Consider the following 11,833-nt stretch of genomic DNA (forward strand, 5'->3'; position numbering starts at 1 on the left):
ACCTACCTGTCCCTAGGGTACCTCCTAGCCCATGTACCTACCTACCTAGGTAGAGGTAGGTTTGTAAGGAACACCTAAAAGGCATAGATACCTCTAAGGTAAGAGAAGTAAAATGCATTGCTATTCGCTGCTAGAAAGGGTACGTAGCTCAAGTACCTTATGCGCCTGAAAGAGCACCTTGACCACCTGTGAAAGGTAGGTTAGGTACCTAGGTACTTCGCTTCCATACACACATTGAAGGAAAATATTCAGTAGCGGAAACCTTTTGATATATTTAGGTACTTCCAAAGCGTATCATTATTTCAAGAGCAATGGTCTCCCTTTTCCAGGCTGTATAGCTACAGTGGTATATTCTTTTGTAATCATGTGTCTCCTGGTAAAGATATGCTGCATACCTGTTACTAGCCTGGAGGGAGAATAGAAAATGCAAATGGTACTAACGATAACAGCCTGCTACCTTTCCTACATTACACCTAACCCACCATAGGTATAAGTACCTAATCTAAGTGCCCACACATATCAACGATAAGCTACAGCCTGTCACTGGCAACCTAGCAAACCTTTAATGTTTTTCTCTCCAAATTCACCACATTAACACTAACTGAAATTCCAACGTGACAGGACCAGGCCAACCCAGCATGTGTATCTAGCTACCTTGTAGATATCTGCTGCTGCGTTCCATGCGTAGAGACAGGAGGCTACCTCCCGGCAGGTACCGCTCAGGACGATGTTCACTACCTTAGGTACCTACAATACGCCCCAGTGGTGCTGGGTTAGGGTGCTTTTGCGTAGGGCAGGGAGAGCGAGGTCAGCACTGCCTACTAGGGGTGGTTGAGCCTGGGAGCTTCTCGGGAATCGTCACAGCTTCTTAGGTAGGTACAGCAGGCTGCGATGCATCTCACGTATCTCTATATTAGGTACCGACCTCGTCCCTCGGGCGGTGTGCAGGACATACCTCGTCCCACACTGGATATGCGCAAGCAACTAACTGGCTATGTTTCAATAATAACTGAGATGCCTCCATCTATAGCAAGGCCAATCAATTGACCCGTTGCCCTTGGCCCATCCTTGCCCGTCACATGCCTATTTACCTAAGGCATGAGGCGTCTGCCCTGAAGCCTTGATGGAATGCCTATATCAAGCTGTATTTGGCAACATAGACATCGGCTACCCTCTGTGCTCCTCAGTGCAAGGTCGCACATGGCACATTGTGCACACATTGTCAAGACAGCCCGGGGGTAGTAGGTAGGTATCCCCAGCCATTTGCAAAACGGACCAGGAGAACCGGATCTTATTTCTTCCCTTCCATCTTTTTTTTTTCTCGCCCCTTCACCCCCGCATCCAGTCAGCCGCCCTCGGGACCACCTAAACCTGGAGGTGGCACCAGCATCCCATACCTCGCTGGTCACGAACCCCAAGACACCAAAATTCGTAGACCCAAGCCCTAAAAGTGTTTACTCGCCATCATGACTCGTACCCAGACGTCTGTGTTACGGACCCTTACTTTAACTAGTAGATGCCTACTTCTCTTCTCATGGGAGCTCCCGGTAGTCGGTTGGTGAGACGAGGAAAAATAAAGGGGGAGGAGAAAAAGCAAAGGAGGAATGGAAACAGGGATTTAGATAAGATAACGAACAATCCAAATCAACACACACATAGAGACAGAGAGACACACACACAGAGAGAGAGAGAGAGGAGGGAGGGAGGGAGAATAATATTTGTATTTACTTTGTCCTCTTCTCTTCCCTTGCTTATTCTTTTCTTCCCGTCATTGGCTTCCTTTATTTCATTCGCTATCCCACTCACTTTTCTTTTTTTTTCCGAGAAATATCCACCCCACCACAGGCTACCCACCTAGCAAAACTGCCATCCCATGAAAACTCGGCCTTTTCGTTTCCTGCTTACATGGTAGCAAATCGAGCATCCTGTCCCGGCCCAGGCAAGAAGCGTACGTTGGGGGCGACGAGCCCTCTACCATAACAGGCGCGCTTGCGTACGACGGCCCGACAGATCTCTCGCCAACATAGATACCTGAAATCGCGCCCAAGGCCTGACGGCTCGTCGCCCTCCAGCACCCCCGCAGCGTGCCCGTCGCGCCCCCCCCCCCCCAACAAGTGGACGATTGGGCACCTACGTACCGTTTGCTTTGGCTTCCAAGACCCCGACTATCCCGCGCGTCTTGTCGTTGGCAGCAGAAGGTCCGTTCAAACTGCGATTGTAGGCCTCCCAGTGTTCGCCAAAGCTAGCCTGCGAGGCACGTTTGGCCATGACAGGACTTCCTGGCCGGCTCAGGATAAACTGATGGTAGACGGCGTTAGATAACGGAGGCGGGGGCTCGGCTGTCGGTTTTGACCGGGGCACAAGAACACTCACATTGCTCGCCGCGCTCAAGAGGGCCACCAGAGAACTCTGCACCACATCCTCGTGAATGCCAACGCCCCAGACTTTTTGCGCCGTTCCAGCAGCCGTGCATTGGATGTATGTAGCAGCCTTGACTTCCCTGCCGCCTCCTATGGCGTGCTCCTTGTAGTCTGCGACATCGAGGTCAATCCCCACACCCTTGAGAGCGTTAGCCAGAGACGAGATAGGGCCGTTGCCGCGGCCCCGAAGCTGGTATTCTGTACCGTCGATGGCGATAATTCCCTGAAAGACTCGAGCGAGATTCTTCGTATCTCGTGCCCCGCCGGAGGCTGGGGGAGCTGGGGACGTCGACCGGTCGAAGGAGATGGAATAGTCGATGATGTTGAACCGGGGGTGCTCTTGTAAGAAATACGTTCGCTCAAACAGGTCCGTAATCTCGCCCGACAGGAGCTCCCGCCCGAGCTGGTCCGCCTTCCTCTGCACCACGTCGCTAAAGGCGACTTGAAGGCCCCGGGGAAGGTCGAGGTTAAGCTTGCGCAAGATGATCCAAGCAGCGCCGCCCTTGCCGCTCTGGGAATTGACGCGGATGATAGCCTCATACGTGCGGCCGATGTCCTGCGGGTCAAGAGGAAGATAGGGAATTTGCCATTGGTCCTCGTACGAGCTTCCCTCCTTCTCCCGTAGCATCATGCCTTTCTTGATAGCGTCTTGATGTGAGCCGCTAAAGGCACATACGACGAGGGACCCACCATACGGCGCCCTGGGGTGGACGGGGATCTTGTTGCAAACCTCGACGGTGTCGACGACGCGGTTGAGGTCGGAGAAGTCGATGTTCGGATGAATTCCTTGCGTGTAGAGGTTGAGGCCCAGGGTGACTAGGTCCACATTCCCCGTCCGCTCGCCGTTTCCAAAGAGACACCCCTCCACTCGGTCGGCCCCGGCCATCTGCGCCAGCTCGGCGGCGGCGACGGCACACCCCCGATCGTTGTGGGGGTGGAGCGAAACGCAGATCTTCTCCCTCTCCGAGATGTGGGTGCAGAAGTACTCGATCTGATCCGCGTAGACGTTCGGGGTAGACATCTCCACAGTCGCCGGAAGGTTGAAGATGATCGGGTTCTCTTTCGTAGGACCCCACGCCTCCTTGACGGCCTCGCAGACCCGGATGACGAACTCGGGACTGCTATCCGAGAAGGTCTCGGGGCTGAACTCGAAAGCCCACTCGGTACCAGCTTGCTCCGGGTCGTCTTTAGTTATGGAGCGAGCATACTTGGCGCACGCGACCGCTCGCTCTGCGCTCTCTTCTTCCGTGAAACCGAAGACGATGCGCCGGAAGCACTCGCTCGTCGCGAGGTAGATGTGCAGGATGGCTTTCTTCGCGCCCTTGAGCGAGTCGACGGTGCGGCGAATCAAGTCCTCGCGGCACGGGGCCAGAACCTGGAGCCAGACGTCGTTGGGTACGGCGCCGGGAGTCTCGACGAGGCGCCTGGTAAAATCAAAGTCGGTTTGCGATGCGGAGGGGAACGAGACCTCGATTTCTTTGTATCCAAGGTCGACCAGCATCGTGAAAAATCTCCATTTCTCCTCGCCGTTCTGCCGTAGACGCACGCAGTCAGAGACGGCGTTCGCAGGGGTGGGGAAGTCCGGCCGTACTAACCATCGGGTCAACCAAGCTCTGGTTGCCGTCTCTCAAGTCGGTGGCCAGCCATCTCGGGGCCTTGTCGATCGTCTTAGACGGCCATTGGCGGTTCGGCAGGTGTAGAGGCGTAAACTTCTTGTATTTTCGGGAGGGGTCCTTGAGCCTGTCGCGGGGGAGGGGGGGGAGAGGTTAGCTAGACCGTAGGGTGGGTGCAATGTGAGTGTTGTATCGGGCCTATCCGGCGGGTTTTGCTTTTGCACTCGCTATTCCCTTCCCTTGCCGGGGTACGACTTACATCGGCATTGTGATATCGTAGGGTCACGGCGGACACCGCAGCGCGGGGCGGATGGATGAGCAACGCGGGCCGGGCGAGCCTCACGGAGAGCACGTAAGCAGGAGTATAGTAACCGGGTTCGGTAGGGACGGCGGGTTCGGTATCTGTAGGGTGGACGTGCTGGAGATATGGGAGGAATGTGTGTAAGATGTGGTTGTGAAGAAAGGTGTGGGAAGCATGTAGGAGGAGAGTATAGAGGAGAATATTATCCTACGGATAGGACAAAGAACGGCCCTTCTCCTACTGTTTTTAATTCTAGCGAGCCGGCCGCAACCTACTCATGGGTCAGAACTCTACGGCGCCTTTCCATCGACGAGCCTAGGTTCCGATTTGGTTGGGAAAAAGAGAAAAAAAAATTCATACTGCATTTACCTACATAACCTCAATCCCGGCAATCGTCGGCTCCAAGAATCCAGCGCTACAGGTACCCACTGCATACATCAAATCAAGGATGTACCGGCCTCTAGCTAGGTACCTACCTAGGTATCTTTCCTAAAGTGTCTGGGTACATATCTGGTCGTATAGAAGTTACCCGCAGAGGTATCTTGGACAGGCTAGATACCTGCTAGGATACATGCCTACCTGCAGGTGTATACATACTTACCTCCTAGGTATTGAAGAGGCGAGACAAATTCCTTGGCTCGCTCCACCGAAGAGGGAAAAAACAGGTATCTACTCCGTACCTCTGTAGGGTAGGCAGAGTGGTGTAGAGGATGGAAGTGAGGAAAGCCCTTCGCAAATGGGGTTTTCCACACAACCCCGCAACTAGCCTGCTACTACTGGAGGCGTCCCTGTACGTACCTCAGCCACCAACGGACCTGCATACCTGTACTAAACGACCTAGAATTACGTAATGGAGAGAGCGCGGCATAAGAAGCTCGCCTTGCCGTGCCTGAGGTAGGTAGGTATGGTAATCCTTCAATCCCTACGTAGGGGTGTATCGGCTCATCGTCCCCGTCTGGCCCCAACGGCGATGTCGACACCATTTTGCCTGCCTTACGTGGCGTTCAACAGATCTGCTCCGGAACGTTCGCCAGCCTCTACGGCAGACTCTTGGTGAGGAGACAACACACACACGCAGTTGCAGCGATCGTAGGCGAGTCTTACCACGCCTACCGATTGCGCGATCGAGATCAAACCAGACCGAAAACACGACCTAGTAGTTGGGGAATAGCGGTAGCACGGGACGCGCAAAGCATATACCCAAGGTATCCATTTTTATGTGTATTGGTAACACTACCTGATAATTTGCAGCTCGATACAGAACTATGGGATGAGGTGCTCCCGATCCAAGAGGTGTGGGATTGGGGATCGGTATCTCTCCAACCGCCCTTGAGCGCGGCGGCAGGGCAAGAAGAAAAAAGATGGGAATCAGCACAAGTTTTCCCGAACTCCTCTCCCCCGGTTGAACGCCTCGCTATGATTGAATGTAAAATGACCTCTCCCTCTCTCTCTCTCTCTCTCTCTCTCTCTCTCTCTCTCTCTCTTCTTTCCCTACGCCTCTGTGGCAAGGCGCAGACAGAGTGGAGACGGCGATGATTCACGCTCGCTGTCACGCCCCGCACCGTGGGAGACCAACCTCGGGTGTTGACCTAGTCACTTGCCCCGAAAGCAAATCTACCACGTGAAGCTCTCCTCGACAAAATCGACCACCGAGCTCACGTCTTGTATCTCGCGCACCGCTTGTCGGACGTCGTCCGCGAGCCCGCCGGGGCCACATACGGTGACACACATCGCGCCGATCTGCTCCTCAACCTCCTTCTTGAGAAGTGTTGGGATATTGGGCCGCCCCGGAAGCATTTGGACCGTCGTCGACGCCGAGTGGATCTCCCTCGCGTTCTTGGGCCGCGTGACAAACAGCCGTATGTTAAGGACTTCTCGCCGCCGCGGCATCCGCAGGATATCGTCCATCCAGGGCCGCACCCACTCGAGCGATTCGGTGTCGCGTATGATCCATACCAGGGTTATGCGCCTCGTCGCGATCGTCTCGTCGTTGAAGCCCTGGATCAGCGGCCTGATGTACGAGATCTGGTGCGTGATGCCGGTCGAGCCAGCAAAGAGGACGACGTGGCCGTACGATTCGAGAGAGTGGTGGCCGGCGTATGGGCCTTCCATCGCTGCCCTCAGTCGGATGGGTTGGCCCCCACCCTTGAGAGCTTTATCGTATAATTTCCGAGTGAACCCGCTGTGAGCGCCGATGACAAAAGAGACCGACGTTTTTCCCCCTCTTCGCAGCGATACGCTACTATCTTTCTCTTCCTCGATTGCTATCATGTCCGGCCCGGGGCGGTGTTCGACCCAGGCGACAGAGAATGGGTGATTTTCCCAGGGGTTGACCCCCATGAATCGGAGGTAGGCGTGGGTCCCGGGCTCGATGTCTACGTAGCGGGGCAGATGCACCGTGACACGACAGGCGTCGGCAGGCATCGGCTCGATGACCGCCTCGGTGAGACCGCTCCGGGACCAGTTGTTATAGGCGAGGCGAAACATGCGCGCCACCCGCTCCGCTAACCAGAGCAGGAAGATGGCCATCATCCACGAGAGCTGAGGGAGCCCGCCAGGGAGCTGCGCGGTCGCGCAGTGGACCCAGGTCATGATAAAGACGATGAGGGCGAGGATGATGTGGATATTTAAGAAGGTCTCGTAGAAGGCGTGACGGACGGGCGAGAGCGAGAGGAAGAAGAGAACGACGAGCGCGATCGTTCCGGCGAAGCCAGAAGCCAGGAACGTCTCGTGGGTCAGCTTGAAATTCATCCCTTCGTAGCCGTCCGCGGCGGCGGCGACGTAGGCCCAGGCGACCGTATGTATGATGGCTTCTATGACGACTATGCGGCCCATCCACCGATGGAGCAGGTTGTAGGTGTCGAAGCTGACCCTCAGCATCGCGATGAGGGGGTTGTTGCGGCCGGCGAGGATGATGAGGGGGACCATACTGACCACAGATAGCGTGCCGGAGCGCCCTCGGATCTCGGCGGCCAGAGCGTACTGGTTCTCCTGGGACCAGTTTACGTGGAACATGTAGACCATGTTGCTGATCAGGTAGATGCCGAGGATGACGGTGTGGAGTCGGGACGGCAGGGTCCCTATGCTGACGGCCGAAGAGAGCTTGATCTCTCGGTTGTGTCGTTTCCTCCACAGCGGCGCGTAGATGAGATGCTTCTTGAGGCCCGGCATCCAGCTCCATTGAGATTTCCTCCAGTATCCTTGCTTCTCGGCGGGCACGGACATGGTCGAGACGTGCCGCAGTTTGCTCCAGGCTATGTCGAGAAGGCGGATGGCAAGCATCGCCAGCGCCATGATCCCCAGCGTCCACCAGAGCACGTCCTTATACAGCATGTTGCTATCCTGGTCCACGCCGTTCAGCGCAGTGGCAAAGGGGGCGATGGTGGACGTGGGATCGTGTTCTTCGGTTCCCGTATGCACGGTTGGGGTGGCCGTGCCTTCGTCACGAAGTGCTAGTATTGCTGCTGGTGTAAGTGGCCCGAGGGCGGCGATCCGGCGCCGTATGAGCGACATGGCTCAGCGAATGGGTATCAGCGAATAGCGTGGTAGTGAGCGCTCTCAGCGCGAAGAAGAAAAAAACGAATATTCCAAGCGACGCAGCGGTCCGGAAAACGATGGGGGACGAGGGGGTTAAGGGGAGGGGGGGAACAAGGAGAATCTATAGCAAAAAAGGGCGATTTGTCCGATAATCCAGAAGCCCCGGGGGCAAAGAACACTATTATGCATTCGAGGCCTCTATGAATGCATTGTGTTCTAGAAACAGCAAGGGTGTCTGGAGTCAAGGGCGAGACGATGCTTTTTGTCAGGGTTTTAAGGCGGCTTTGTAGTGCCTTGGGGCGCGGCAGAGGCACGCCTACGTCCCTTGCCTCGGGCCACAGCAAAGGATAGACACAAAGAGAGGGGGGGGGGACTCTGAGTGCCGCCCGGTCCTCGCGTTTTCTAGCCTGACAGGATAGGGTGACTTAGGTGCGATATGCTGTCCCCGTTCCCTTCGTCACCTGCGATAGTTATACCTGTATAAGTGGACAGGTGGGAGATCTAGCCGGCAGCCGGCAGCCGACGACTCGGTATTTTCCCAGACAAGCAAAGGGTATGGCGGGCAATAAGCGCGTCGTGATATATTGCCCGTCTACTGTAAAACGATGGTAATCGTCCGGTAGATGGACTGGCTCTGTAGGTTGGTCTCCGGTAAAAATGATGGGGGTTGTTGTTCTTCTTTCGGGTGGACAGAGAGAGCACGGATGTATAAGTGAACGATAAGCGAGAGCGAAGGATGGGGTGAATAATCCGTCGAGTAAATAGGCGGAGGGAGAGAAGTACACGGGATGAGTGAGTGACTGGATGAACGGGGCCACCGTTGGACGGATGACAGGAAGCAGGCAAGGAACGAGAAAGCTTGCCGAGCTTGCTGGCTGCCCCCGAAGAGGAAGGGGAGGGAGGTAGGGAAGAAAAAAAAAACAAGGTTGAATCCTGACCACAGGAGGGAGATTAGCAGAGGGAATGAAGTAGAGATGCAGATATGTCAATCAGCAAGATTGCAAGTGGTCGCCAGGGCCACAACGAGGACGATCTCTTTACGATCTCGCCCCCAAAGTGCGGATATGATTCCAACCAAAAGAGGAGGGGTGGAAATTGCGCCGGACAGAAACAGGCCAAAAAGACACCAAACAGGAAGAGATAGGAAGATCGTCGAGGACAAGCCCGTCGGGTCGGGGGGGCTTACGGGTTTATGCAGGAATTATCGTGACGAGCATGTTCGGTTCCCCTGAGCCCAGCTCGGCCGGACGTAGACCATCGAGTCAGGTCGAGAAGAGGTTGACGCACGGCATTCTGCCACTATGGCGAGGCCCACAGCGGAACATTGTGACGGCGCAGAGGAGTATGAGTCTTTTTTTTCTCTCCATTCTCTTTCTTTGTTTCCCTCTTTCATTCTTCCTCTCCTTCTCTCGATCCTTCGCCTGCGGCTTCCAGCATCCCACCACGTGTTGGGCTGGGTTTGCGCAGCTCGGACAGCCAGTGGCGGCACCCGATGTCGTCGACAGCCCAGACGCCGGCTCAGAACCTGTCGCTGCTGCGTTCCTGGCCGCGCTGACTGGGCGGCGGTGATTTGGCCACAAGCGCCGATTACTGCAGGTGGTATCCGGACATCCCCCCCCCCTAGCGGGAGACCCAGATTCAGGAGGCAGCTTGGCGATTATTACTACGGCGTGGTACCTCGACGACTCCTTCGCGCTGCAGACGCGGCTGGCAGGATGCGGCAGCACGCTCGCACTCGCTCGTACCCCCGCTGGTGTGCTCGCTAGTGCCCTCCCGCTAGCGCATGTATTCCGCTCCTTGCCGACGCAGGACGCAGGGGTACCGGCGTAGGTCGACTTGATAGGGCGAGAGCGTACGCCGTCTCGCAGCCCCCGTCGCCCCGGCGCGCCCTGGCGGTCTGTTAAGAGCTGCCGCTGATTGGCGCGGTGTTCAGCCACCCCGTACCGACCGAAGGGCTTCAGGGGCTGGCTGCTCGCTAGGCCATCTTCCTCCACTCCACTCTATTGTTGAGTGGCGCTCTGTACAGCGGGCTCTTCCTGCTACCGTGTGTACTGCGGTATGTACCGCCTACGTAGGGATGCATGTCCCTTCCACAGAGGGATCTGGTGTCTTAGGTACCTCTCCGGGTACCCGTCTCGCAACCGGTAGGTACGGGACATAGGAGGGGAGGCCGTCCGTCCCCGCTGCCAGCCTGGGCGGCGATCCAATAAGAGGGTTAATCTGATCCTTGCTTCCACCATTTACCCAGATTGTTCGCGACGTCAGCGTCCGCACACCTATCATTTCTTCTCACAACTTCGTGCTTCCTACTGAGCCGTCCTTTTTTTCCCTCCCTCTCCGTACTTCCACTGCTTCTGCCCAATGCCATGTGCTGTGAAACATGGCAGATTACACCATCCGCTAGACCCTGCTCCGCATCTCCTCCCCGTAAGGCAACCCAACTTTGGGCGTACTAGCCCTTTTTCCCGCCTGCCTCCGAGTTAGATGATGCTCATATGACTCGTGGGAAGCGACTAGCCGCAAGGCGACGCGGTACGGGTCCTCCGCCGAGGTCGAGATCGCATGCCCGAGTCAGATATCAGCCGCGAGACCTGTCCTAAAAATTCGCGTGTATGCGCCGGTGCGTGGGCGACATTAATTTCCAGTTCTTGTCACGTCTCCCGCCCGGAGGCAGCGAAATAGCGAAGATGGCTTGGTCTCATACGAGTGACGCTTTGCGAATCACCCGCTAGATATATGTCGCCGCCCCGTCCCACGATAAAAAGAGCTAGATCGTTTCCAGACCTGCCGTGTTCGTTGCGACCGACGTGACCAAGCAGATAGGTAGATGATAGTTCGGTGCCATATCCGACGTGAGTATCTTCCGAGTGTAAACAAATACGTGCGTCGCGGTACCGCTCGTGAAATCGGTTGGTTCCCTAAACGCTTCCGCACATCTTAGCGATGGTGGAACACGAGCAGCTAAAGGTACCAAAGATCCCTGGTATGCGGTACCCAGCTCGGGACGACGGCAGATGCGAAAATGCAGTGCCCGGCCACCCAACACGTAGCGCCGCCTCTCTCCCTCCCTCTCTCTTAAACTGTCTGGACGGATGCGCCACCAGAGTTTTCACTGGCATCCGCTAGCGTAGTACACGGCAATATGGCCATACTAGCTCCCTCTGGATAGGTGCCGATCATCAACCATCGCGCGCGTCGACGTCGTGATGAGGCTGAACAGACCGCGCTGAGGCTGCGGCGCATCGCCATGCAGCCAGGTGCCTATGTCAACAGCAGTCCCTCCTCGTAGCCGCAGAGCCGGATACTACATACACATCGCGCGTATTTGATAGGTAATCGTTTGTCAGAGTCGCGGAGTCGGCAGGCGTGAGAGAAAGCGGTGCCGGCTTAATGGTAACGACGTCCCCATATTTCCCCAGATCTGGGACAATATGACGATGATAAATGCCTACCTACCTACATGGTACATAACCTACCTACGTGGGTATACACAAGGGATCTTTCATAGGCACCCAAGCTGCTGTGCTCACCGGGATCCCTTTGCTCGTCCCCCTCGATCGACGCCGCTAGGAACGCGCTGTCTTAACTTCCTCCCATGTCTTGCACCTATGTACGCGGTACTACGTATGTGGTACAACGTATTAGCATCCTTATCGAGTCCTTCCCTGGGATACCGTTGCGGGCTAGTTCGCTCTTCTGCCAAGGCCCGATACTGGCAGCCAATCTCGCCGCTAATCTCGGATGAAACAATGGGAAATATCTTGTCTTGAACGCGCCGTGGATAAGGCCACCTGTGATGCGCTCTACCATGCTGATAGCAGGCGAGTCGGGCCGGCCATCGGAATCCGCTCGGGAGGCCTAGATGACCATTCGTAGCACGATAGGCTTCGGGGAGCCTCTGCTTCGGGTGCTGCCCTGATAATCTCCTACCCACATCATTCCTTCGTTGGGCGCATTTTAAA

At 55.9% G+C, this 11,833-nt stretch overlaps 2 protein-coding genes across 2 annotated transcripts; both read right to left on the reverse strand.

Annotated features, from left to right (window-relative positions):
- Positions 1 to 1,703: 1,703 nt before the first annotated feature.
- GGS23DRAFT_580065 (2-isopropylmalate synthase) lies at positions 1,704 to 4,727 on the reverse strand. Its single transcript, XM_051517100.1, has 4 exons — positions 4,293 to 4,727; positions 4,016 to 4,160; positions 2,374 to 3,951; positions 1,704 to 2,298 (listed from the first exon to the last, which is right to left on the reverse strand). The coding sequence occupies exons 1-4, from the start codon at positions 4,298 to 4,300 to the stop codon at positions 2,131 to 2,133; spliced, it is 1,899 nt and encodes a 632-aa protein (XP_051369439.1). The 5' UTR covers positions 4,301 to 4,727; the 3' UTR covers positions 1,704 to 2,130.
- A 992-nt stretch (positions 4,728 to 5,719) lies between these two features.
- Positions 5,720 to 8,466, reverse strand: GGS23DRAFT_223140 (ferric reductase NAD binding domain-containing protein). Its single transcript, XM_051511983.1, has one exon. The coding sequence runs from the start codon at positions 7,845 to 7,847 to the stop codon at positions 5,949 to 5,951; it is 1,899 nt and encodes a 632-aa protein (XP_051369440.1). The 5' UTR covers positions 7,848 to 8,466; the 3' UTR covers positions 5,720 to 5,948.
- Between the last annotated feature and the right edge of the window lie 3,367 nt (positions 8,467 to 11,833).

Source organism: Durotheca rogersii (genome assembly GCF_024521655.1).
Source record: "Durotheca rogersii strain YMJ 92031201 chromosome Unknown GGS23scaffold_22, whole genome shotgun sequence".
In the NCBI taxonomy this organism is placed as follows: domain Eukaryota; kingdom Fungi; phylum Ascomycota; class Sordariomycetes; order Xylariales; family Xylariaceae; genus Durotheca; species Durotheca rogersii.

Bases quoted from the DNA above. Each gene is read 5' to 3' on its own strand.
- GGS23DRAFT_580065 (XM_051517100.1), bottom strand. The intron at 3,952-4,015 runs GTTAGTACGGCC...CGTCTACGGCAG, and splicing joins AGAGCTTGGTTGACCCGATG to AACGGCGAGGAGAAATGGAG. The intron at 2,299-2,373 runs GTGAGTGTTCTT...GTCTACCATCAG, and splicing joins TCTTGAGCGCGGCGAGCAAT to TTTATCCTGAGCCGGCCAGG.
- GGS23DRAFT_223140 (XM_051511983.1), bottom strand. From the start codon at position 7,847: ATGTCGCTCATACGGCGCCGGATCGCCGCCCTCGGGCCACTTACACCA.